This window comes from Lemur catta, chromosome 7 (genome assembly GCF_020740605.2).
Source record: "Lemur catta isolate mLemCat1 chromosome 7, mLemCat1.pri, whole genome shotgun sequence".
NCBI classification, from domain to species: domain Eukaryota; kingdom Metazoa; phylum Chordata; class Mammalia; order Primates; family Lemuridae; genus Lemur; species Lemur catta.
In genome coordinates, this window is record NC_059134.1 from 28,723,595 (window position 1) to 28,751,248 (window position 27,654).

General features: G+C 37.3%; 1 protein-coding gene across 1 annotated transcript in view; it reads right to left on the reverse strand.

Annotated features, from left to right (window-relative positions):
- Positions 1–5,133: 5,133 nt before the first annotated feature.
- FDX1 (ferredoxin 1) overlaps positions 5,134–27,654 on the reverse strand; it is a 36,932-nt gene continuing 14,411 nt past the window's right edge. The window contains exons 3-4 of the mRNA XM_045556644.1: positions 10,103–10,232; positions 5,134–5,337 (exon numbers count right to left, since the gene is read on the reverse strand). Coding sequence (XP_045412600.1) covers positions 5,223–5,337; positions 10,103–10,232 — 245 coding nt within the window. The 3' untranslated portion in view covers positions 5,134–5,222. The remainder of the gene's footprint in view (positions 5,338–10,102; positions 10,233–27,654) is intronic.

A 27,654-nucleotide genomic window follows, 5' to 3' on the forward strand; every position in this document is an offset into this window, starting at 1 on the left:
GGTAGGTCTACTTGAATCTGTTTAAGGTATCTCCATAATGCTTTCCACAGGGGTTGCACTAGTTTGCAGTCCCACCAGCAGTGTATGAGTGTTCCTGTCTCTCCGCATCCACGCCAGCATGTGTTGTTTTGGGACTTTTTGATAAAGGCCATTCTCACTGGAGTTAAGTGATATCTCATTGTGGTTTTGATTTGCATTTCCCTGATGATTAGGGACGTTGAGCATTTTTTCATATGTTTGTTAGCCATTCTTATATCTTCTTTTGAAAAATTTCTATTCATGTCCTTTGCCCATTTTTTGATAGGGTTGTTTGATTTTTTCTTGCTGATTTTCCTGAGTTCTAAATAGATTCTTGTTATCAGACCTTTATCTCATGTGTAGTATGTGAAAATTTTTTTCCATTCTGTAGGCTGTCTATTTTCGTGACTGTTTCTTTGGCTGTGCAGAAGCTATTTAATTTAATCAGGTCCCATTAGTTTATTTTTGTTGTTGCTGTGATTGCCTTAGGGGTTTTCTTCATAAATTCTTTGCCTAGACCAATGTCTGTAAGAGTCTTTCTTACATTTTCTTCTAGAATTCTAATAGTTTCTCCCCTAAGGTTTAGGTCTGTTAGCCATCTCGATTTGATTTTTGTGAGAGGTGAAAGCTGTGGGTCCTGTTTTAGTCTTCTACATGTGGCTTTCCAGTTTTCCCAGCACCATTTATTAAATAAGGAATCTTTTCCCCAGAGTATGTTTTTATCTGCTTTGTCAAAGATTAGATGGCTATATGAGGATGGTTTTATGTTTGGATTTTCTGTTCTGTTCCATTGGTCTGTGTCCCTGCACTTGTGCCAATACCAAGCAGTTTTAATATCACAGCTTTGTAGTATAGTTTGAAGTCTGGTAAATTAATACCTCCCATTTTGGTTTTGTTGCTTAAAATTTCAGCCCTTATTCTTAAGAATAAATGGTATATTCTATTAGGGGAGAAATGCTGATGTAATCAGTGTCAATTGCTATGTGCAGGAGGCGCTCTCAAGGGCATTCTGAGGCAGAGCAGTGGGGCAGATGGGAGAGTGGGAAGGACTATAGAGGTAGATCGAGCTGAGTGGTGATGATTTCAGAAATGGTAGTATACAAAGGGGAACCAGAAAGGCAAAAAGGCTTTGCTTAATTTTACAATATTAAATAAAGTTTACAAATTAAATGACAATATCTTAGATAATAAGCAAATAGTCAAAAGGAAAGAGGCATGCGATATCTACTGGGCGGTTGATTACTAACAGTAATTGCAGAAGTGATGCCTGTCACTGTTAAGATCTTTCCCATGAACTCCTCTTGGAAGTTGCTTCTGGTAGATTTATCTTTTACCTCCCCATTTCCGTTTATGGCCATCTTTATTTGTGTCTGCTAGCAATCATGCCTTCCTCCTGCCAGCTGGTTTTCTAATTTTTCGGTTTCTAGAAACTTGTAAATGGAAGAAAACCTGAGAAAAATAACTTGATATCATGTGATGTGTTGACACATTAAAGGAATCCTGTTGCTGCTTAAGCAAGATGATATTTCTATTCATCAATATTTCTCTAATAGAACACAAAGTCTATATGTAATGTTTGAATATCTTACTATGGCTTACACTTAAAATTTCAAAGCCAGGTGTAATGCACACCTGTAGTCCCAGCTATTTGGAAGGCCGAGACAGGACTGTTTGAGCCCAGAAGTCCAGCCTGGGCAACATAGCAAGACCCTGTCTCCTGTCTCTTAAAAAAATATAAAATATAATAAGATTTCATTACTATTTTTAGTAATGTACATATATCCTTTCTATTTTTTAAACTTACAGAGTAAGTGATCCTATCAATAAGAAAGCCATCTTAGAAACTCTGATCCAAAATGTGGTTTACCATAAAATTTCAGGTAGTTTAAGGAAGGAAAAGCAATTAAAAGAGTTGTAAAAAGGAAGAAAAAGAAAAGATGGGAAACATGTAGAGTCTAAGTCTCCTTCAGAAAACAACCTTTCAAGTGAAATGTTAATTGTTCTAATAACTGCCGAATGATCATTACAGAGACCACATGGATTATGATACTTAAATAGCTATTAAGAAGAAAGCTGTCCTTTGAGATAGAAAAATTACACAGTATTTTCACAGTGAAAGGCAAAAGGTTTTAGAAATCTTTATAATGTTCACTCAAGAAATTAATTCAGTGGTTCTGAATTACTTCTGTAATTATTGGTTGGTTTTATCTGTGAAGACCAAATACAATATTAAGTATTAGCACACAACCAACAATTACATAGAATACTATACCAAAGGAAGATGCCTTTCTTGATGGCAAAATAACAAAGAAAGGTAAATTAAAATCACACAGCACTGAAAGGAGGTCCATCATTTTTCCCTTTTGTTTACATCAATAGTCAAGAAGAAAAATGTTGAGAGTTACAAAATAAAACAAATAAGCCATCGTAATAAAGACAATACAAGAATCTTTGAAACGTAAGAGGAAAAACTAGCTCCTCTGAAGAAGTTTAGAAGCCTGCTAGTTGAAAGGCCAATATTCAGAGGCAATAAAGGCCAGTAAGTTAACCTGGAAAGAACGGTTACTGTGAAGTCTACAAATTCTTTGATATCCTTCCCCTCAAACAATGGGCCAAACTTAGAGCCTCACTTCTAATGAAAACAATGGGTGGGAGGGATACTGTGTGACTGTTACGTCTAAGTCACAGAAAGGATATGGCTTCTGCCTGGCAAGCGTGCTCTCTCTCAAAGCACTTGCTCTTAGAGTTTAGCTACCACGTTGTAAGGAGGTCCAGGCATGGAGGAGCCATGTGTGGGTGTTCCAGCCAATATCCCCTCCCAGACCCCTCAGCTGACACCAGCATCAGCTGCCAGTCATATGAGGATGAGCCTGCAGATGATTCCAGCACCTGGCCTTTGAGTCTTTTAGCTTAGGACCCAGGCATTGTGGAGAACAAGCCATCCCTAATTTGCATTCTCTGAATTCCCCAACTCATAGAAAGTATCTGTAATAATGAAAGGTTATTGTTGTTTTAAGCCACCAAGTTTTGGAGTAATTTGTTTTGCAGCAATAGGTAAACCAAATCATTTACCTAGAACATACATACATCTAACATGGAAGGATTTTTTTCAAACTGGAAAAATAACCTTTATACAAACCAATTGTAGATATGTCCTCCATTTAATACATTTAGAAGGTTTTATTTAAGTAATACAATTAAATTTTATTAATTTGAACTTTCCTAATTTGGAATCTGAGAATTCAGACTCTAAATTTTAGAGTGTTTTGGTTGAATATCATCATTAAAGTAGCTCTGGAGAGCTTAGGTAATCCACACAAGAAGACAAGAATACTGAAGCTAATTAAGAGAATAAATTGTTTTTAAAGTACTTTAAAAGTATAGTACTGCTATGGTTTGAATGTCTCCTTCAAAATTCATGTTGAAATTTAATTGCCAATGTAATGATATCAAAGAGTGGTGCCTTTAAGAGGTGATTAGGCCATGAATGGATTAATGCCATTATCTTGGATGTAGGGTTAGTCATCTCAGGAGTGGGCTCCGGATAAAAGGATAAGTTTGGCCCCCATTTGCTCTCTCACCCTTTCACCATGGTACAATACAGCTTTCTTAGGCCCTCACCAGATGCCAAGCAGATGCTGACACCATGCTCTTGGACTTCCCAGTCTCCAGAACCATGACTCAAATAAATGTCTTTACTTTATAAATCACCCACTCTGTGATATCCTGTTACAGCAACAAAAAACAAACTAAAACGAGCACTCTCCACATAGAAAGCATTCAATAGTTATTATGCCTTAAGTGAAAATTAGATGCTTCGAGTTCTTCCTAATCACTTTTCACATATTAATTAAAGTCCTATTTTGCAAACTGGCCGGTTTAGTTCAAGGAAATTATCTCACATACAACTGTTTTAGCTTTTCCTCATAAAGGTGAGTTCCCTGAGGGCATTCCTTGTCTTGTTCATCTCTGTATCCCCAGCAGGCATAACACAATGCTGTGTGTCAAGCACTGTACCTGATGAATATTTATACAAATGATCAAACTGCAGTGATGTACATGAAGCTAATACAATTCTCTTATAATTCATTTTTTTTACTAATTTGTTCTACTCTTCCTCACAATTAGTCCAAGTTAATCCTTTATTATATTTCCAAAGACCGTACTCTGTACCCCTTCATTAACTTTCATGAATTTATTTATAGTAAAGGTAAGGATACAAATGTCTTCCACACGTAACTGGCAATCTGGTGTTCAGACCATCCCATCCTTTCTGAGACTGCCGCACACAACTGTGCAGGCTGCGCACTGTGCAGCTCTGTCCTTGTGTGAGAGAAGGGCGCCCCCTGGGGCGGTGCGATGTGGCCGCCTGCTCACTCCTTTCTCCAGCTCAGGACAGAGAAACCTAATTCATAAAATTTCCATTCTATCAGAGACAGAGATTTATAAATCAGCATTGTTTCTAAACGATTACAAAGACAGACTGTTCTGCTTGGAATTAAAAAAAATAAAGACATCTAATTTTAGTTTATTCCTCCCATTTAGTCAAAGCAGAGATCAAACTTCTTTGACAGCACTATTATAATGTCTATGGTCAGACTTGCACTTATCACTGAATCAAAATTTTGAAATATTTATTTATAAGGTTAATAACTATCTTTAAACTTAGGCAGTTCACTGAGCAATTAGATATTTTTGTCCATACACATCCACACTTAATTATTGCTATAAATAAGATAGTCATAATTTCTGCAGTTTTAGTCTGAACATATAACTTGTAGTAACAAGATGCAGACTCTAGTACAGATTTTATAATTAGTTATACGGCCCTAAACAAGCCGTTTTAGGTCTCTGCCTTCACTCCCATCAAACAGGGATAATGATGCCTTTTTTTAAACCTACCTTCTAGGTAAACAGACATAAGATTATGTGAAAACATTTTGCTAAAGTTGCTAAACAAATGTAAGGTAAAAGTTGTTAGGTTTTGCCATATTAACTATTTCCTAATATTTTGTTGACATTTTTACAATTTAACCAAGATAAGGATTGCATATTTTCAGAACTACAAAATTCAGTAGTCATACAAGGTGAATTAAAGTAGAGAAGCTAGTCATGGTCTGTTCATCCATGTTCACATTTAATTATATCAATAATAATTATAAAAATAGGTAAAGTTTCGCAAAAATATTCCTATTTATTCTAGCTTAGGAGGTCTTGCCCATGTCAATAGACTGTCTGGCATCAGCCACTGCTTCAGGTACTCGAACAGTCATGTTGTCCATAGATTTCGTCAAACAGATTTGGCAGCCCAAGCGTGATCTGTAAAATACGTGGAAGGTATGGTTTAGTATTAAGTATGTATTATTCACAAGGCAATGCAGTTGTTTAAGATATTTTAATACTTTCTTACCCAGAGCAGTCAGGGAATTTATTAACCTTTCAAATTTCCATTAGGTCAAAATATATATAACCAACCCAATCAACTAGAAGGTAAATATGAAAAACAATGGACCTGGTGTGCCAAAGCTTCATCATGGCTTTTCGTTTCTATTCCCCACTAATCGTTTCACCAGAACAACTACTTTTTGGTGAAAAAGCTGACAAGCAATGAAATAAGCAGAAGAGAACTGAGGTTATTAGCAAAGCCAAGAAAATGATTAATCATTTCCTAGATAATTAAAACCATACAGAGACCATAAAAGAAAGCCACACTTTTAAAAGCCCTTAAAACAAAAAATTTGGAATAAAGGCATAGACTTAAATCATCAATTATAAGAGCATTTTTTCCCCACATTTTTACTATCTATGAAATCAGGAAGCATCTTAAAATCAATGGCATCTAACGATCACTGCTACACTGAGAGGTAATGGTCATGTCATAGCTGAAAATTTGGTTACAATATTCATATGGGGGATTCTTCTACTTAGTTATGGGAAGTACATTAATACCACATGTATTGATTTTAACTACCTTTCAAAATAAGTCCAAAAAGATTACAAAACAAAAATTAAGAAGAATATAAAAACACAGTACAGTGTAAATTCGGTATTAGTAAATACTTGTCTGTCATTGGAAAGATGACTATAATTTATTTCCTTTTTTTAACAGAATGAATACCAATTTTATTTATATTTTCCTTTCTTTTTAACAGTGCTATATAATTCTAATCTATGTCTAGAGAAGTCTAAATAACTCTTCCAATAGGCACAATATACGTTAAATGACAACACTGTGCCATATTTTAATTAGCAGTGCTTTTTTCTTTCTTATTGGTACATGAAAATAAATGTTACTATTCTAATCAAACTGTCTTCAATTTGATGAAATGTGATATTCAGGTCTTGGTTTCATTAATGTATTCATCAAGCATTAACTGAGCACCTAAAGGCAGAGTACTAATGTCATTGAGTACACAGAGAAGAGCAACTCAATTCAGTACTTTCTTACTGAACACCTCTTAGGTGCTGGGCACCGGAGATGCAATAAGGAGACAGCACAGGGGTTAGAGCCAAACAGCCCAGTGGTCTAGAATCTGCCCTTCATACAGCGTGTCCACAGGCAACTTGCTTTTGCTTAACCTCGCGAACATTAGTTTCCTAACATAATCCTCCAGACGGATAATAAGAGAGTCTCACAGGACTGCTGTGAGGATTAGCTGCTAATGTCAGCATTAATGAGTGAACTTTCAATCAAACAGAAGAGATGAGACACATTTGCAGATGATTAACATGGAGATTGTGATGTGACAAATGCCAGAGAGAGAGAAAGCCAAACGGCTCTGAGAGGTCTGAGGAGAAAGCACTTACTTCTGGCCAGGGGAGATGGTGCTGGTATCCAGAATGGGCTTTGGAAGATGAGTAGGATTAACTTTTTAGTAAAAGGTAAAGGAGAAAAGCATTTGATGCATAAGGCAAATAGAATGCAGGGAAGTTCAAGGCACATTTGAGGCAAAATGGGTGTTTTAGCTTGGCTACTACATGGCGTAGACCAGGACAAGGAGAATGAGGGGCCAGAAAGGTGGCCAGGGCCTCGAAAAGCTTTAAATACTAATTAAGGAGTTTATGTTTTAATTGGTGAGCAATGAGGAACCACTGGGAAGTTCTGGAGTAAGGAGTATGCTTAACTACAGAAATAATGATTGCAGACAGAAAAAGTCTCCCCTACCAATAGTTATTTGTAGAATTAGAAATAACCTTGACAATACTCAACTATGCATTAAGCTCTTTCTGCAAGAGAGAAAATGTGGCCAGCCAATCTGGACAAATTCTTTAGGACTGCAGTGAGCCCTAGAGAGACTACTGGTTACTCACGGTGTTCATATAAAGCCAGTAAGACAATGCTAGCCTTCAGGGAACTGTTACTTTAGTAAGGGAAACAGACATGGGAACAGTTATCAATGAAACAGGGCAGGACACCATGGTGTGGTGACAGATGAACAAGAAGTCTGTTATGGGAACAGAGAGAGAGGCGGCACAGAGAGCTTCTGCTAAATCTGGAAGACAAGCCGTGGCACCCCATGGCGGCCTTCTCACTCTCCTACTTACTCAACCTCTGTCAAGGTCTCTGGCTCCAACATCCACCCAGTATAGACAGTGTCTCTAGAGCAGACAGACAGCAAGGCTCCTTCACTTCATACTGTTAGTCCCACAAAGTTCTGACACTTGTGCCAACACTTTCTCCAGTCACTCTTGCCACATATCCCTCAGCAAAAATACACTGGGTGTTCCGTTTACTTTACTTCTACAGTGTGGTTTTTAATTCAGAAAAGCAGCTGGAAATAGTAACAGACCAAGGGCTCTGAGGCCCAACATAGCTGGATTCAAATCAGGGCTCCGTCACCCACCGGCTGAACAGCCGTGAGCAAATACGTGATAACGAAACCTTGCTTTCCCACCTACAAAATGGTGATAATACTGCCTAACCCTGAAGGTTAGATAGAGATCATATTCGTTAAGTGCCCAGGCATTAGGGTAAGTTCCCAACATATAAATTGATACGACTGTAGTTATAATGCTAACAACCACCATTTAATGAATGCTTTCTTCACTGGGCACTGTTCAAGAGCATCACATATATTTATTCATTAACTAGACACAGCAACCCCATGAGGGAGGTACTATTATCTTCATCTTAGAGATAAGGAATCTGAGGCCTCTGTGTAGATTATCCATGGAAACTGGTGGCAGGGAACAATGAGGAACAATGACAATCATCCAGTGTATTATAGATTCACAGATAATTCCTGAATCTCCCTTTCCATCAACTATTAATTCCACAAACAGTTGGTGACTCCCTATCGTGAACCAGGCACTGGAGACACAATGATAAGACATGGCCCTGTTCTAAAGGGAAAAGGAGACAAGTAACCAGTTTGAAAAAAAAAAACAGATGGGGCTATCCATGTAGCATTAATCCATCAGCAATCAAGGTTAAGTATATCCAATAATAAATATTAAAACAATGGTGTTTCCTTCTAAAAATTAAAAGCATTTACATAGCACTTAACTTTAAAGTAAAGTAAGTGTATAAACTAAAAGGCTGAATTTCCCTATTTCTTTGTTTTAGAACTTTATGGTACCCTAAAAATAGGAGTTTACATGTGGTTACTAGCTTTAAACAAAATTCCTTCCATTCCAAATATGTCAAAGTGTTTTATAAATCCTACCTGTGAAATGCATTACACTCTTTCCCAACAAAGTATCTCCACTAAAATTCTGTGTACTTAAGAATACCAGCTATAAAACACTGTAACAGCTATTTTTTGCTCTCGATTACCTAGTTCTAAAACTTGGAAATTTTATTATCAATGCTCTTGGCTAGTTTACAGTTATTATAGGCCTCTTGTATCTTATTACATTCTGTATGTCTTCTAACTGTAGCTCTCCTTCTATTTTCTTTTTCTTTTCACTTAGAATATTATCTATTACATGTATCTACAAATTTTATCTGAATAAAAGGGCAGGCTGTCATTTAACCCTCTTGTTAAGAGACACAACTCTCAGAACCAAGCTAATGCAGCTACTGAATGTATTCGCTGTGTAATTCTTCAGGACAAAAAAAAGAGGTGTTGATAGAGAACGTGGCACTGAAAATGTGAGAGAGGACAGGTATATGGCAGCCACAACCCACTTTGCTTTGGTGTCTAAAGAGATACTATTTTCCCAGTTTCTCTTCCCAGAGTATCAGTCTCATCTCCACCAAGAGGGAAATGAACTACAAAAGGAACAAAACAGTAAGTACAAATGACCTAAAAATTTTTGTGAGGATTAACAAAAATTTTTGTTTATGTTAAGTGTCTAACAAAATTAGTTACATACTAAAGATGAAAATAAAACTATTATTATTACTACTATTTTAAATTTTTAAAAAATTACTTACTATTAGGGTCACCAAATAACAGCTAAAGCCAATCTTAAGTAATAAGGCCTCATTATCTTACTCCTTGAAATAGTAAATCAACTAGCTACCTTCCTTGACTCCAACCAAAAGATAATTAAAAAAAAAAAGGTACCACTTGAAGTTACTTGTTACTGAAAATCATACCACTTTTAAGAGTAACTTTACTCATTAATTAATAAAAAGAATAAGCTCTGGTTAATTTAATGTACACTTAGAAAAAGAACTATTTACTTTAACATAATTACTATTATGCACTAAGTTGCTTTAAAAATTCTGCTCTTTCAAATAGGTAAAACTTTCCCCTATAATTTTCTTCAATTATCAAATGTGTCCCTCAAGAATACTATAAAAAGCATTAAATTTAATCCCATCCATTAAACTGTAATAAATATTAATTCCTGGAATAAAAATAGACCAAAGAAGATTTATTAGTAGCTAGAACTTACACTTTCAATACTTTCATTTTTTTTTAACTTTTGTAAAACAGAACATTTCATAAGGGCTAGACTATAAAACAGTGAAAATAAGAGAAATGCCACATATTTGATGATCAAAATCTGTGACTGTAATCTAGGCCGGGAGAACACTATCATATTCATGGGTCTGGTCTTGAATAGACACAAAGTAATAAAACATTTACCTTCCCAGATTATTAGTACAACTGGAGCAGTCCTAAAATCTTACCTGTCTGTTAGTCCATATGCCAGATCAAGCATGTCATTCTCCTCATCAGTGATTGGGTCTAAATTCTCGAATATGTGGTCTTCAAAGATGAGGTGACAGGTAGAGCAAGCCAAGGTTCCCTCGCACGCACCTAAACAAAAGCCACAAACACTGAACACACTCCGCTCTACATCAGACACAATTCAAACTGGTTCATTAAAGTTAAATATTTCCAAATTTTAGAATCAGCATTAGAATACAGAAATGAAAGGACTTTATTTCTGAATAATAATGAGAATTAGAGGCAACCCTCCCCCCACACACACACACAGTTGAAATCATTCACATACTCTTTCACAAAGGTATGTGAATGATTCTGGGTTTGGCGCTGTGAACGGAAACTATGAAGATATACTGTCCTAATATCAAAGAGCTTACAAGTTATTATGACAAGCTGTGTACATACATATAAAATGTGCATTTTTAAACTTACACAGTAATAATTTATATAATACCAATGCAAGTTATTTACCTTTTCCTGGAGAGCTCAGCACAAGTTTATGAAGACTGTGGTGTGTGTATAAGAGGAACTAGAAAGCAACCGTAACTACACCTAAATAATGTTAAATATTCTTTCCTGTCAATCGCTCCTTATAATTTGGACAAATAAGTCTTTTTAAGAGTCACTCTCAGAAACTCCAGTTGCAAAATCGGTTAGCATACTACTTGTAAGAGTCACCTTGGTTTCAAATGAGATAAGAGTATTTCTCGTTTCATTCTTAAGTCATTAATTTAACAGTTGTTTACTGAGTGCCTATTATGTGCCAGGCACTGTGAAAAGGGAACTAAAAAGTCATCTCATCCAACCAAACCAGGACAGAATTTGTTCTGCAACGTCTCTTTTCCAGGGTTACCCAGCCTTTGCTTGAAAATTTCCTGCCAAACAAACCTACACCGCATAAGTCAGCCAATTTCACATTTGGCTGGCTTTCCACCTAGCTAAAGTCTGCCACTCTAACTTCCACCTACTGGTCCAACTTTATCCTGTGGAGTCAAATTTTTTTTTCTTTTTTTGAAACAGGGTCTTGCTCTGTCACCCAGCTGGAGTACAGTGGTGTCATCATAGCTGACTGCAACCGTAAACTCCTAAGCTCAAGTGATCCTTCTGCCTCAGCCTCCCAAGTAGCGGGGACCACCACACCCAGCTAATTTTTCTTTTTTTTTTTTTTTTTTTTTTGAGACAGAGTCTCACTTTGTTGCCTGGGCTAGAGTGAGTGCCGTGGCATCAGCCTAGCTCATAGCAACCTCAAACTCCTGGGCTTAAGCAATCCTTCTGCCTCAGCCTCCCTAGTAGCTGGGACTACAGGCATGAGCCACCATGCCCGGCTAATTTTTTTTTGTATATATATTTTTTAGTTGGCCAGATAATTTCTTTCTATTTTTAGTAGAGACGGGGTCTCACTCTTGCTCAGGCTGGTCTCGAACTCCTGACCTCGAGCGATCCACCCGCCTCAGCCTCCCAGAGCTAGGATTACAGGCGTGAGCCACCGCGCCCGGCCCAGCTAATTTTTCTATTTCATTTTTTTTTAGAGATGGAGTCTCACTATGTTGCCCAGGCTGATCTTGAACTCCTGGCCTCAAGCGATCCTCTGCTTTGGCCTCCCACCGTGCTAGGATTACAGGCATGAGCTACTGCACCCAGCCTCAAATCCTTCTTTCTAAACAATAACTTTTCATATTTTTGAGATTGTTCTTCCTTCTTCTGGATGCTCAATTTTTTCTTACATGACAGTTTCAAATCCCTTCCCTCAAGCTGGTTGAGCTTTTCTTAAAATGTGGCATCCACATGTTCTTACTCAACAGCGGGCACTACATCCGCATGAATGTAGGGAGTGGAATAACAGGCAATGGAGTTGCAGAAGGGTGAGGGGTGGGAGGGGTGTGGATGGGGAGAAATTACTTAAAGGGCACAATGTATGCTATTCAGGTGATAGATACCATAGAAGGTCTGACTTGACTATTACACAATCTAGGTATGTGACAAAACTGTACAAATAAAAATTTTATTAAGATACTATTAATAAAACACATATATAGTATCCAGAACACATTAGTATTCCGGGGGGTGGGGGGGCCCTGACAAAAGAGTCTTGAAGAATCACATTCTGGTTAAATTTGACTTTAAAAAGTTACTTTGGATTGTTTTTTAATAAATTTTCAAAGCCAAAACTGCACAACGTTAAGGACTGTAGAGTCTTTGGAGTAACTTCAGTTTGATTTAGATTCCCTATTGGTTAATAAATGCTATAAAACTATGTAACAGAACCACTATTAATAACTAGTAACCTTTTTAAGGTTACTTGAACCTTTTACAGTTCAAAGCAGTAAGAGGACTACAGGGAGGCCATACAGTGGAGTACAGGAGTAAGAGCACGGGCTCTGCAGCCAGACTCCCTAGCTTCAGCCTCAACTCCCCTTTTTACTAACCATGTCACCTGGGCTGCTTTACCCTCTATGCCTCAGTTTCCTCAACAGTAACTACACCTAACCCACATGGTAGTTGTAAGAATTACATATGACTGTGTACTAAATATATGTTAAAATATTAATATATGTCCTGGCAGCCACAACTGGTAGATAGTAAACACTATGTAAGTGTTGGTAATCACGATTATTATTATTATTATTTGGAATTTATAAGAAAGCTTGGATTAATTCAACTTTCTTTTTAAACATAAGAGGAATTAAACCCAAGAAGCTAACAAAATGTACTAAGGTCATACTACTAGTTAGAGATGAGTTAGGACTTCAGCTAAGTTTCCCAACACTGAAGACAACTAGTTCCTGCCATACAATAATCTAAGTCACGTTACTTAAATATTAAACAGAGACAAAAGGTTCATATGGTAATAAATCCCTCTAGAAAAACGTTCCTTTTTGTACCACCCGGCCTGCTGAAATGAAGAGTCCCCTTCAGTGTCCCAGCTCTTAATAGGCTTTACCCACTCTCTCTTCCCTGCGAAACTTCAATGCTTTTAACCTTCTCTTAAAGGTCTTACTCTCTAATAATTTTCATTGCTCTTCTCAGGAACCGTGGCAATTGTCTCCATATCTTGCTTAAGTTGCCAAGCTCAGAGATGAAGAGAATATTGAAGTAAGAATTTGATAAATGTTGAATATATACAGAAGATTAACTTTTGGTTCCCACATGCTAAGTTCCTATGATATATATTCTACTCCTGTATTTATTCTTTAAATGAATGCATCATGTTCTTGATCCCTTCTACATTTTTATGGTCCCTTTCAAACTTTTTCTACCACAAAAAGTTATCAATAAATTATCCTTTTCTTATTCTTTGCACTGAGAGGAAACTCAAATGTAATAGAAACTTTAAGATTCAGAATGAAATCAACTCAGCCTGTGTGAGAGGGCTAACACAGAGCCACAGAATCCTAATGGTCAGACTGTACTACAACAATTATTGCTACAGAAACAAATCTGCAGCAAGAATTTATAAGACCCCATGGATAGCACTTATTAGAAGAAATACTCAATCCTACAAAACTCCATAAGAAGACAAGATAAGGAGTTTTTTGAATTTTGAGATTTAACTTATTAAAAAAAATTAGAGATGAGGTATTTAAGAAAAAAACTGAAAAAATAAGGTAAAGATTTGGATATAAAGAGAGCCTAAAATTATGAGAACAAGAGGTTATTTCATTACATTTAAATCTAAAATTTTCATTTGGGGAGCTATTACACATGCTACTTTTAAAAAATTTTGGTTTCCAAATGTTCATTGTTAGTACATAGAAATACAATTGATTTTTGTGTGTTGACCTTGTCTCCTAGGACCTTGCTAAACTCACTTACTAGTTCTAAGAAGTTTTCTGTAGATGCCTTCTGATTTTCTATGTAAATGATCATGTCATCTAGAAGCAGTTTTATTTCTTCCTTTTCAATCTATGTGCCTTTTAATTTCTTTATTTGGCCTTAATACACTGGTTAACACTTTCCAGTGTGATGTTAAATAGGAGTGGTGAGAGTGGACATCCTGGCCTTGTTCCCAATTTTAGGGGAAAGGCATTCCATCTTTCACCATTAAGTACGATGTTAGCTATAGGTTTTTTGTAGATGCCCTTTATCTACACCTTATTTTGCACAACCAGAGCTGATCTGGCACTGACTACTTGTTTTCAATTAAAACATGGGAGCTGCCACCAATTCTTTATCTCCCGAAGGAGATGGTGAGTTCACATCCTTAACATCACCGTACCTCCCAACTCCACTAGAGCCATACTGCCCAAACTGCCAAAGGCTGTGAATAGTAACAAAGGAGATGACATTGTTTTTAGGCCTCATCTTCTAATTCTTTCACATCACAGAATTCCCAGGTTCCTATCCACCATGAAATCTTTTGCACTGAGAATCAGTTGTGCGTATATTCCCACTCCCAGACTTGGGTGCAACATGGAGAAAGGAATCCCTGTATTATTTGTTTGTGTGTGTGTGTGTGTGTGTGTGTGTGTGGAAAGTATGGGTCCAGGGAGTTAAGAAGGTGTTCTTGAATAGGATTAGGAAGTTAGAAGTTGCAGGAGTTAGAAGTTACAAGGCATTTTCTCATAAAAACCAAGCTATAAATGGTAATTAAGTCAGTTATGAAGAAATAGGTTCTGTGTGTTAGTTTGGAAATTCAGCCACCATGTATAACATTATTTTTATGGAAAAACTATATGCCAAATGCCAAGGAACTGACCTGAAACAAAACCTATTCATAAAATGGGGAGCATTTTTTTTTATTCTTTTGCTTTTCACATACACCGGAACGACCCTAGAAAATAAGCAGTGGAAGACAACCTTCAAAAGGAAAAAGGATACAAAAGTAACAAACAACTATAAGCCTATTGAAAACTAGAAGCTGATCAGAATATGGGTACAATAATATAATGATATATGTGGAGGGATGAAGTGTAAAATTTATATAAATTATGATTATATACAGAACCAGAGTAATATTGGTGGCTGTCCGCTTCTAGTGTCTTTATAAGTGTTTGGTTATATAAAAGTAAATGAATGGGGAAAATGTGTATATGTGTTTGAGTGTGTAAATCTATATTTATGCATGTACATATGTATATATAAACAGATATACACGTATGCAAACACAAAGGGACCACATTTTACAAGGGATGCTTTCTCAAAGATTTTGAAAATTGTGCAAGGCTCATATTTCAAGAATTATTTTCTCAATAAAACAAAACGTAAAATAGGGAAATGGGTTCTTAAAGTTCATAAATTTTAAATCCTTGTACATTTTTGTTTAAAAATATACCAAAGTAGAACAAACATTTAGAGTAAAACTTTTTACATTACTATGTCCACCTCTCAAATAATCAAAAATGGTTCACCCCTTAGAGAATAAAATAGTAGTTATAAGAGAATAGGAGAGGGGAGGAAATGAAGCTGTGCTGTTCAAAAAGTTTCAGTTAGAAAGAATTAGATTTTAAGATCTATAGCACAGCATAGTGACTATAGTTAATAATAGTGTTGTATATTTGAAAACTGCTAAATTTCATATGTCTTACCACAAAAAGTGAAGTAAAAGGTATGTTAATTAGCTGGATTTAATCATTCCATATGGTGTACATATATCAAAATATCACATACCCCATATATATAGACAATTATGATCTGTCACTTAAAAATAATGATAAAATACTTCATGCCTTAGCAAAAATGATAACCTGATTTAGGGACACACTATACCCACACTGATATTAGCCCCTAATGCCAGCATTTTATCTACCATCCTTGCTTGGTTATACAACAATTTTTATGAACTTAAAGGTATATACACTTTAGTCCTTTTATTTTGTTGGCATTCTGGCTAACAGTGCAGAGTTCCTTCTAACTAACAGTAATACATATGATAGATTTATGGCTTTCGTCACAGCATTTTGTCACATCTAAATTTTGTTCCTAAATAACTGGCTTTCACATGTATTTTTTATCATTAGCACTTAATGCTTGGGTGAAACTGATATAAGCCTTTAAAAATGATTTTAAAGTATAATCACAGTTTAAAATATCAGCACCATAGTCAACAAAATCATACAATCATTCAGATGTCTATAAATAGCATGGTTCACGTAATCCTCACAAAGGATAGCAGGTATTTGCTTATTATCTAAATTGGTACCACTTTAGCTGCACTAACAAATGTAAAATTACAATTCACACAGCCTGCCAGCTTGGAATTAGAGGATTCTTAACAATAGTTTTGGTTTTCACAATACTTCTGCTTTTGCTACAGTAAGAATCATAATATTGTTAATCTAAACAATTTCAAATCTACATAATATTTAAATAAAGAATAGTAAGGCACAGATACTATAATGATTTCAAGGTCAGTGATTAATAAAATGTCTAGACTGAGTTTTGGGGTTTGTTTTTTTTAACAAGAATGATAGTAAACATTTGAGAAAATCCTCAGAAATTCTTTTTTTTATTATTTCAGCATATTACAGGGGTACACATGTTTTTTTAGGTAACATATATTGCCTTTGCCCTGCCCGAGTCAGAACTTCAAGCGTGTCCATCCCCCAGATGGTGAGCACTGCACCCACTAGGTGTGAATATACCCATCCCTCCTCCCCGCTCCCACCTCCCCAACACCTGATGAAAATTACTACTATATGTGCACATAAGTGTTGATCAGTGAAACCAATTTGATGGTGAGTACATGTGGTGCTTTTTTTTCCATTCTTGGGATACTTCACTTAGTAAAATGGGCTCCAGCTCTATATAGAATAGTATAAGAGGTGCTAGATCCCCATTGTTTTTTGTGGCTGAGTAGAACTCCATGGTATACATATACAACATTTTATTAATCCACTCATGGATTGATGGGCACTTGAGTTGTTTCCACATCTTTGCAAATGTGAATCGTGCTGCTATAAACATTTGAGTGCAGATGTCTTTTTTATACAATGTCTTTTTTTCCTTTAGGTAGATGCCGAGTCATGGAATTGCTGGATCAAATGGTAGTTCTACTTATATCTCTCTGAGGTATCTCCATATTACTTTCCACAGAGGTTGTACAAGTTTGCAGTCCCACCAGCAATGTATGAATGTTCCTGTCTCTCCACATCCATGCCAACATTTATTGTTTTGGGACTTTTTTTACAAAGGCCATTCTCACCAGAGTCAAGTGATATTTCATTGTGGTTTTGATTTGCATTTCCCTGATTATTAGAGATGTTGAGCATTTTTTCATATGTTTGTTGGCCATTCTTCTGTCTTCTTTTGAAAAATTTCTGTTCATGTCCTTTGCCCACGTTTTGATAGGGTTGTTTTATTTTTTTTTCTTGCTGATTGTCCTGAGTTCTATATATTCTAGTTATCAGCCCTTTATCGGATGTGCAACATGTGAATATTTTCTCCCATTCTGTAGGTTGCCTGTTTGCTCTCTTGAAAATTTCCTTGGCTGTGCAGAAGTTTTTAATTTGATCAGGTCCCATTTATTTATTTTTGTTGCTCCTGTGATTGCCTTGGGGTCTTCTTCATAAATTCTTTGCCTAGGCCAATATCTATAAGAGATTTTTCAACATTTTCTTCTAGAATTCTTATAGTTTCATGCCTTAGGTTTAAGTCTGTTATCCACCTAGAGTCGATTTTTGTGAGAGGTGAAAGGTGCAGATGCTGTTTCAGTCTTCTACATGTAGCTATCCAATTTTCTCAGCACCATTTATTGAATAGGGATTCTTTTTCCCAGTGTATGTTTTTCTCTCCTTTGTCAAAGATTAGATGGCTATATGAGGATGATTTTATACCTGGGTTCTCAGTTCTGTTCTATTGGTCTATGTCTCTGTTCGTGTGCCAGTACCATGCTGTTTTAGTTACTACAGCCTTGTATTATGGCTGGAACTCTGGTAAATTGATGCCTCCCAATTTGTTCTTTTTGCTTAAGATTGCTTTTGTTATACAGGGTTTTCTCTGGTTCCATACAAAGCGTAGAATTATTTTTTCTAGATCTGAAAAAAATGATGCTGTTATTTTAATAGAGAGTGCACCAAATCTGTAGATCGCTTTGGGTTACTATAGACACTTTAACAATGCTGATTCTGCCAACCCATGAGCATGGTATATTTTTCCACCAGTTTATGTCCTCTGCTATTTCCTTCCTCAGTGTTTTGTAGTTCTCCCTGTAGAGGTCTTTTACCTCCTTAGTTAAATATATTCCTAAGTATTTTATTTTTTTGTTGCTATTATGAAGGGTACCGATACTTTGATTTGGTTCTCTGTTTGACTGTTATTGGCATATAGGAATGCTACTGATTTCTGTACATTAACTTCGTAATCTGAGACTTTGCTAAATTTGTTTATCAATTCCAATAGTCTCATGGCAGAATCTTTGGGGTTTTCTAGATATAAGAACATATTGTTAGCAAAGAACGATAGTTTGACCTCTTCCGCCCCCATTTGGGTGTCCTTCATTTCCTTTTCTTGTCTGGTTGTTCTGGCTAGGACTTCCAGCACTATGCTGAATAAAAGCGGTGATAGAGGGCAATCTTGTCTGGTTCTAGTTCTAAGCAGGTATGCTTTCAATTTTTCCTGGTTCAGTATGATGTTGGCTTTAGGTTTGTCATATATGGCTTTTTATCATTTTTAGGTAACTCCCATCTATGCCTATTTTGTTACACATTCTTACCATAAAAAGGTGCCTAATTTTGTGGAACGCTTTTCTACGTCTATTGAGAGGATCATATGGTCTTTGTTTTTGCTTCTATTTATGTGGTGAGTTACATTTACAGATTTGCATATATTGAACCATCCCTGCATCTCTGGGATGAAGCCCACTTGGTCATGATGGATTATTTTTTTGATAAGCACCTGAATTCGGTTTGCTAGGATTTTGTTGAGAATCTTTGCATCTATATGCATAAGGGATATTGGTCTATAATTTTCTTTTTTTGTTGCATCCTTTCCTGGTTTGGGTGTCAGGGTGATGTTGACTTCATATGACCTGTTGGGGAGGATTCCTTCCTTCTCAATACTGGGGAATAATTCTGCAGGATACGCACCAGTTCTTGTTTGAAGGTCTGGTAAAATTTAGGTGTGAAATCATCCAGTCCAGGACTTTTCTTCTTAGGAGTGCTTTTTATTGCTGCTTCAATTTCAGTACTTGATATTGGTCTGTTCAGGAATTCTGTTTTCCTCTGGATTGAGCCTAGGGAGGCTGTGTGTCTAAGAATTTGTCCATTTCCTCTATATTTTGAAGTTTATGTGCATAGAGGTTTTTATAGTATTCATAGATGATATTTTGTATTTCCATGGTATCAGTAGTAATTTCTCCTTTTTTATTCCTGAGTCAGCTTATTAGAGTCCTTTCTTTTCCGCTTCTCATTAATCTAGCAAAAGGTGTGTCAATTTTATTTTTTCAGAGAGCCAACTTTTTGTTTTATCAGTCTTCCATATAGTTTTTTAATTATTGATTTCATTTAGTTCTGCTCTGATCTTTGTTCGTTCTTTTCTTCTGCTGGGTTTGGGGCTTGTTTGCTCATCCTTTTCCAGTTCTTTGAGACGATTCATTAGATTGCTGATTTGTGATCTTTCTGTCTTTTGGATATAGGCCTTTATGGATATAGATTTTCCTCTCAGAACTACTTTAGCTGTGTCCCACAGATTTTGGTAACTTATGTCTCCTTTGTCATTTAGTTCAAACAATCTTTTGATTTCTATCTTCATTTCCTCCTTAACGCAATAATCATTCAGCAGAAGGTTGTTTAGTTTTCATGACTTTTGTGTAAAAATGAGAGTTTCTGTTAGTGTTGATTTCTAATTTTATTCCACTGTGGTCTGAGAAGGTGCATGGTATATTTCTACTTTTTTTAATTTTTTGAGACATGCTTTGTGACCTAGGATATGGTCAATCTTAGAGAATGTCCCATGAGCTGATGAGAAAAACGTATATTCAGTTGTTTGGGGGTAGAATATTCTCTAAATGTCAGTCAGGCCCATTTGTTCTAGAGTTCTGTTTAAGTCCATTATTTCTTTGCTTATTTTCTGTTTGGAGGATCTGCCCCATTCTGTCAGAGGGATGTTGAAGTCCCTGGCTATTATGGTGTTGCTGTTTATCATTTTGTTTAGATCAAGTAGGACTTGCTTTATGAATCTGGGTGTACCTGAGTTATGTCCATAAATATTTAGAATTGTTATTTTTTTTGTTGAATTGTACCCTTCACCATTATATAGTGACCATCTTTGTCTTTCATTACTTTTGTTGATTTGAAGGCTAAGCTATCTGAAACCAGAAGTGCTACGCCAGCTTTCTTTTGGCTTCTATTTGCATGAAATATTATTTTCCACTGCTTCACCTTGAGTTTGAATGCATCCCTGTTGGTTAGATGTGTTTCCTGAAGACAGCAGATACTTCGCTTGTCTGTATTTATCCATTCATCGCCCTATGGGCAGTTCAAGCCATTCACATTTATTGAAAGAATCCATAAGTGGGGCAGATTTCTGTTTATCCTGTTGAGTTGAACTTTGTTGCTTTGTTTTCCATCTTGAGCCACTGTGGTATCTGTCCTTTGATCTTTAGCTTTTGGATGATTTTATAATGGTGAGTGTTTGTTGTGCTGATCTGTGTGTAACACTGTTTTGAGTATTTCCTGGAGGGCAGATCTTGTCTTGATGAATTCCCTCAGTCTTTGCTTGTCTGAAAGGTCTTTCTTTCTCCTTCATATAAGAAACTTAGTTTTGCAGGGTACAAGATTCTAGACTGGGCATTATCCTGTTTGAGAAGAGTGAGAATGGGGCCCCAGTCTCTTCTGGCTTGTAACATCTCATTTAAGAAGTCTGCAGTAAGTCCGATGGGTTTTCCTTTGTAGATTACCTGCTTCTTTCACCTTACAGCTTGTAGAAGGACCCTCTTTAATGGTTATTTTGGCCAGTCTGATGACTGTGTGTCCTGGTGTCTTCCTGTTTGCAATGAATCTCCCAGGAGCACTTTGAGCTTCTTGTACCTGTTTATCTAGATTTTTAGCAAGGCCAGGAAATTTTCCTCCATTATATCCTCAAATAGTTTATCCAACTCTTGTATATTTTCTTCTTCACCCTCAAGGATGCCTATAATTCTCATGTTAGGCCTTTTCACATAATCCCACATTTCTTGTAGGCTTTACTCTTTTCTCTTATTCCTCTGCTCTATCTCTACAACTGACTTATTTAATTGAAAGGTGTTATCTTCAATTCCTGAGATTCTTCTGTTTGATCTACCCTATTCCTGAGGTTTTCCACTGTGTTTTGTACTTCCTTGAATAAATTCTTCATTTCCAGGAGTTCTGTTTGATTTTTCTTTAATATTTCAATTTCTTTAGTAAATTTTTCTTCCATAGTTGTGGATTTTTTTTTGTGGTTCCTATGTGTTGGTTATCCACTTTCTCTTGCATACCACTGAGTTTTTTTAGAGTCTGTGTTTGAAATTCTTCTGTCATTTTAGTGTTCTCAATTTGGTTGATAACCATTGCTAGATAGCTGGTGTTCCCCTCTGGTGGTGTGCTTTCCATTTGATGCTTCATACTTGCAGTCTTCTTTCACTGATTCCTTCCCACCTGGAACAACTGTTGCTTCTTACCTTTAGATTTTCGTTTAGATAATGACACACCTAGTCTCTGAGCCTGTAGGTGGTGTTTGTGGGTGAGAATCGGGCCACACCCTGTATGAATCAGTAAATGCAGTAAAAGATAGATATGCAAATTGACCTCCCTGTCAGTAGGTGGCATTTGCTGGGAGAAGCAAGCTGCAGTGCTGTTTTTAGGTCCTGTAACCAGCTCTCCTTCCTCTGGAGAGGCACCCTAGTGCCTCAGGTGGTGGGTGAGGCCCTGGGACTTCCAGGTGTCTCCTTATTCTCTACCTCAGCAGGGGGAGGTGGGGGAATTACACTGGGCGGGGCTGGGTTCGATGAGCCCCGCCCTCAAGCTCCACAAATGCTGTTACCCAGGGTCAAACATCTGTTGTCTGTTTCTGGGCAAAGCTGCCAGGGAGGGGCTAAAATAGTCCCACTCAGCCAAAAAGTCTGCATGTGGAGGTGGGCCTCAGACCTGCAGTCTAGAGCAGGCCTTGCTCCTTTCCACCCTCCCCTATTTCGAAGTTTCTCCTGGGCCTCTGCCAGTCGGCAGAACCTCAAACCAGCCGATCTCTCCTGAGTGTGATGTGAGTCAAGAGATCCGCTGCCCAGGATTACAGTCTGAGCTGGGAGCACAGCCCTCCTGTGGAAGGAGGGTTGCCCCTCGAGCATGCTGCAGGTAGGACCCACTCTGTTCTGCCCCTGAAGGCACACACACTTCAGGAGACTAGTTCACAGAATCCCTTCTGTGTCCCCAGGCAATGCAATCAAGACCTGAGTGTATGGGATCTGGCCTGCAGGCCTGTCCCCAGGGCCCTGGAGATCAATCCCTTACCCTGCCAGAGAGAACAGTGCTGGTCTCAAGTCACCCATGGGGTGCCTAAGCTGGATCAATGTCTCTGTGCCTCAGGATTTGCCCCGATCTGCTGGAGTCACCAGGCAAGCAGCACCTGGGAGGGCTGGCGGGTAGGGAGCTCACAGTCTGAGTACTCCTCGGTCTACTGCAGGGCCCCAAAAGGAAAGGTCTCGTTCCCTGTGGATGACTCTGGGTAGTGCCTAAAGTGTCTCAGCAACCACAGGTAGGAGACGGGAAGGTGACAATGAAGCAATATGGCACCTGCCGATGTGCTCAGCTCTGTGGGAGGGTGGGAGGTGCTCCAAGAGTGCTGGAAGCCTGGTGCCCTGTCTGCAAGAGGCTCACTGCTCACTGGTAGCAGATATCTCCAGATTGGTGTTGGCAGGTCTCTGCGGCAGCTCATGAGCCCACCAGCAGTCCAAAATTCAAGGGAGGGGAAATTTAACCACTCCATCTACCCTTGTGGCTGGTCTCCAAGCCTCTCGGGGTTTAGACCCTGCCCATGCTTTTCTCCTTCCAGTTCTGCTCTGCAACTTCTTCCCGTGGAGTCTGTAGTTTCAGGCACCCTTCCTTCCAACCCTCGTCCAATCTATGTTTGCCTGCTTGTTTGTTTTTTTCACTTTCATCTAAAATCTATCTTTTTACCAGAGACACTCTGGCTGGTGGTTTTTCTCATCTGCTGTCTTCATTCCATCTCAGAAATTCTTGCCATAAAATTAATTCCCAGAGAAAAGTTAAGTATCTGCAGACTATTGCTCCTTTCCTTTCATGCTTGCTTTCTTTTTCTTTTTTTTTTTTTCTTTGAGACAGGGTTTCGCTCTGTTGCTCAGGCTAGAGTACATTGGCATCATCATAGCTCACTGCAACTTCAAACTCCTGAAACACCTGGGCTCAAGTGATCCTCCGACCTCAACCTCCCAAGTAGCTGGGACTACAGGTGCACACTACCACACTCAGCTAATTTTTTTTTCTATAGAGGTGGGGTCTCATTATTGTGCAGGCCAATCTTGAACTCCTGGCCTCAAACAATCCTCTAGCCTCAGCCTCCCAATGCTATGATTACAGGCATGAGTCACTGTGCCCAGCCCCTTTCATGCAATTTGAGTGCCTTCCCAACAGGAAAAGATAGTTTCGTGTGTGCATCTTATATTAAGATCATTTTGTGTATCTATTAAAATGCTGATAAGATAGATTGCCCACCCCCACACCTAACCCTCTTTCCCAAACAAAAATCTAAGAGGATAGCTGCATGGGAATATTATATATTAAAAATGTAAAATTATGTGTAAACATAAAACCTAATTTTCTAAAGTAAAGATTGACCTAGCACAGTCAGAAATATACCAATAGGGAATCAAAGCATGATAGGAATAAATACAGATTTATATAAACATTATCAGGTAATATAGGTAATATAAAAGAAAAAAACAAAATCTGAGGTAATAAACTAGGTAAGTTTTATCATAGATGTGTAACTGCCCCCTAGTGAAAGAATATTACAATTGGCTCTAAAAATTTTTAAAGATACCTGCATCATCCAAATGATCTATATTAAAATAAAAGTTGGCCATAAGTATGTTTATAAGTTTGCATTGCTTCCAAAATTTATAATTGTCCCTTTTTACTCACTTATTCACCCATTACTTCACTTCATACACAATTAGGAATAAAACAGGAATCATTGTATCCCTCCTGGGAGTCTACTGGGAAAGAAATATACAAGTAAAGAAATATATAGTTACTAGGTTGTGACAAAAGCTGTAAGAGAAATGAAAGGATGCTGTGATGGGGGATTCTGGGTTTGGGGTAACAAGAGAAGCTTCAAGAGAAAGAAACCTGGACTGGGGGTTTAGGCAAAGCCGTGCTTAAGGCATCATACAAACTGAGACCTGATGGATGAAAAGGAGCAAATGGAAGTTTTGGGGATGGGGGAGAGGGATGCATCTCAGGCAGAGGGTGAAGCGCCCACAAAGTCTGAAAGACAGAAATTTTGAGTGAATGCAAGCTCTTGAGAAAAGGCCAGTGCAGCCAAAGTGAGAGAAAAACGACTAGGAAGAGGAGAGGAAGAACAGCAGGTAGGGTCAGACATGCAGAGCCTTCTAGGTTGGGGTAAAGAATATGGACTTTATCCCAAGTGCAACAGGGAGTCATTCGTGGTTCTTAATCAGGGGACTGACACGTCTGATTTCTGTTACAAGTCACTCTGGCTGCTGGGCTCAAGACCAGAAGCAGGTCAGCACAGTTCCAGACACAGAGTGACTGGCCAGCCCCAAGTGCTAAGTGTAAGCATGGAGCCAAAAGGACACACTGGAGACACATCTTGGAGCACAGCTGACAGGAGTGGCTGAAGGACTGGATCCCAGGGATGGGGGAGATGGAGGAATGAAAGATACTCTCCAGTTTCAGGCTTGAGCAGCTGGGCAGTGCTCATAACAGAGCTAGAAAAGACTAGAGGAAGAACAGGTTTTGGTGCGGGGGAGGGGATCCAAAGCTGTTTTAAATATGTGAGATTTCCAAGAAGATATGTCAAGTAGGAAGTTAGACCTGTAAGTCCAGGACTCAGAGGAGACAGGTCTGAGCTAAGGGTGTAAATTTAAGAGTTTATCAGCATCTAGGAAGGATTTAGGGGTCACAAAATGGATGAGATCACACAAGAATAAAGTGACTATGTACTTGGTCAGCCACATTTGGAGTATGGTGTTCTTACCCTCTGTGAGTATGACTCAAGACAAGAGCAATATTTAGAGCAGTTCCTGCATTCAGCTTTGGAATTAATGAATAGGTGCCCCCGCCCATAATGTTGGTATAAGAAATTCCTGATTATAAAGATAACATTCAGATTTCTTGATTTCCATTACAGAAAGAGGCTTAGGCTTAACTCTGCCTTTGGTGAAGCTACTTTAGCTTATCTCAAGCTTATCTTTGCATGTCAAGATTTCTGGACATATCAGGATCCTTCATCTTTAAAGCTTTTCTTCTAAGTCTTAATATGTGAATTTCTATGATACCAGCAGAACTCTTACCAAACTCCTAAGATGGTGTTGGCATTAAATTTTCTACATTTCTGGGGTGTTAGGAAAAAAAGATTATTTTAGTGCTTATCTCTATGTGATGAGATCATGAAGTTTTATTTTTTAATGTATTTTAAAAATTTGCTATAATGAACACTGAAGCTCTATTAATACCTATTTTAATAATAATGTTAATATTTATTTAGCACTTGCTTAGATTAACTCATTTGATCTTTATAGCAACCTTATTAAATAGATATCAATATTATCCTTATCCCCATTTTACAGATGACGAGACGAGGTATGAAGAGGCTAGGTACCTACCCACGGTCACAAAGCTGGTAAGCTGACAGAGCTGGGAAACGAGCTCAGGTAGAAGATTCCCTTGTTAACCATTCCAACCAAAAGCCTTCAAAAAAATTTTTTTAACTGTGACTCACACTATGAATTTCATTTTATATCATGACCCAGTATTTTGTAAATTGGCTAAACAAATAGTTCATAAAATAACTCCTTTGCAAAAGATGGTATGTTTTTATATTCTTTCCTTTTGATTTCTTTAAAATGCTAGTTGGGTAGCTACTAAATTGATTTCATGACCCAGCAATGGTTGCCACCTCTTTTGAAAAACACCATATAGTACTGCAATATACAGTCACAAATTATGAGAGTAAAAATATTTTTAGAAATTTTAAGAGATACTTTCCAGTATTAAGATCACAATACTTATGTTTTAATTTAGAAGAACTTAATGTAAATCAACTCATGAAAATTATCATGCAAATAAAGTACTTTACATTATTTTGAGAAAATGTTGCTTCACGTAAAATAGAAGTTGAAAGCCATTTAAGTAAATGTTTAAAGTTAATTTTTGTCTTCATGATTTTTCGTCAAATAGAACATTTAAAGAGCTTTTGCTAACCAATAAAAATAATACCCCATCAGAAGAACAAGAAAATAATTTGAGTATGCAATTTATAAAATAAACTTTACTAGGTAATTCCATCACTGGGAATTTATTGTGCGAAAATTATACATAGAAAAGCATTTCTGAGGATATTCTCCTTAATATTACTTAATATTACAGTTGAAAACTGGAAGCCATCTCAATGTCCAGAAAAGAGTAAGCATTAAATAAATTATAACATATCCATATACAAGTATGCAGCCATTTAAAATGATGTTTACAAAAGAATATTTAATCACAGATAATACCCCATATGTTCAATGGGGAGAAGAACATCTAAAACCATTAAACTTGTTTTTATACAAAAGATACTAGTTTTGAAATCTTCACATAATTCAAAACTTAAGTCGAGACTAATTTTCCCATAGAAATAAACGCAAAGAGGGACAGGGCGGGGTGGAGATGCATTTTCAGCCACTGCAGACCAAGGCACATGACCCTCAGTGCTTTGCCTGCAACTATGACACCAGTATTGCTTTCCATTATCCTTGCCCAAGTAATTTGTGTGAATTTAAAAATATACCTACTTTAATGCCTTTTTAAAAATCATATTTTCTAAGTACTTTTGCCTAGATAACTACTGGGCAAATGTACTTAGATAATCTACTACTTAGATTTTTCTACTCCTAAATTAAACAGCATGGAATGTCAGGGTGACTGTTGAACCTTCTTCATGGTATTAAAGTATGTTTAACTTCCATTCCAAAGTTATTGATTTTGGTGTGTATTTCAGCACCACACCATCACTAAATGAAAGTTACAAGATTTTAAGATTTAAATTTTTCAACAGCATAACAGTCACAAGTTCCAATGCACACAAACAACAGCATGGTTCACCACCTTCTGTCAAAGGTCAGGAAATATTTCTACCAGCTAAAGTGGCTCCACCATATAGCATTAGCATGAATGCAGTTTACAATTCACCAAGACTGTCAGCTTTAAAATTAAGCAAATCTCTTGACATTTTAAAAATATGGACAGATTCATACAATTTCAAATGTGTATATAATATATAAATAACATTTTTATATTGCCTTTATTTTATATAGTTTACATGTGCATAAAATGTAACCATAATTTATGTTTAAATAAAAGCATAGAAATGCTATTAG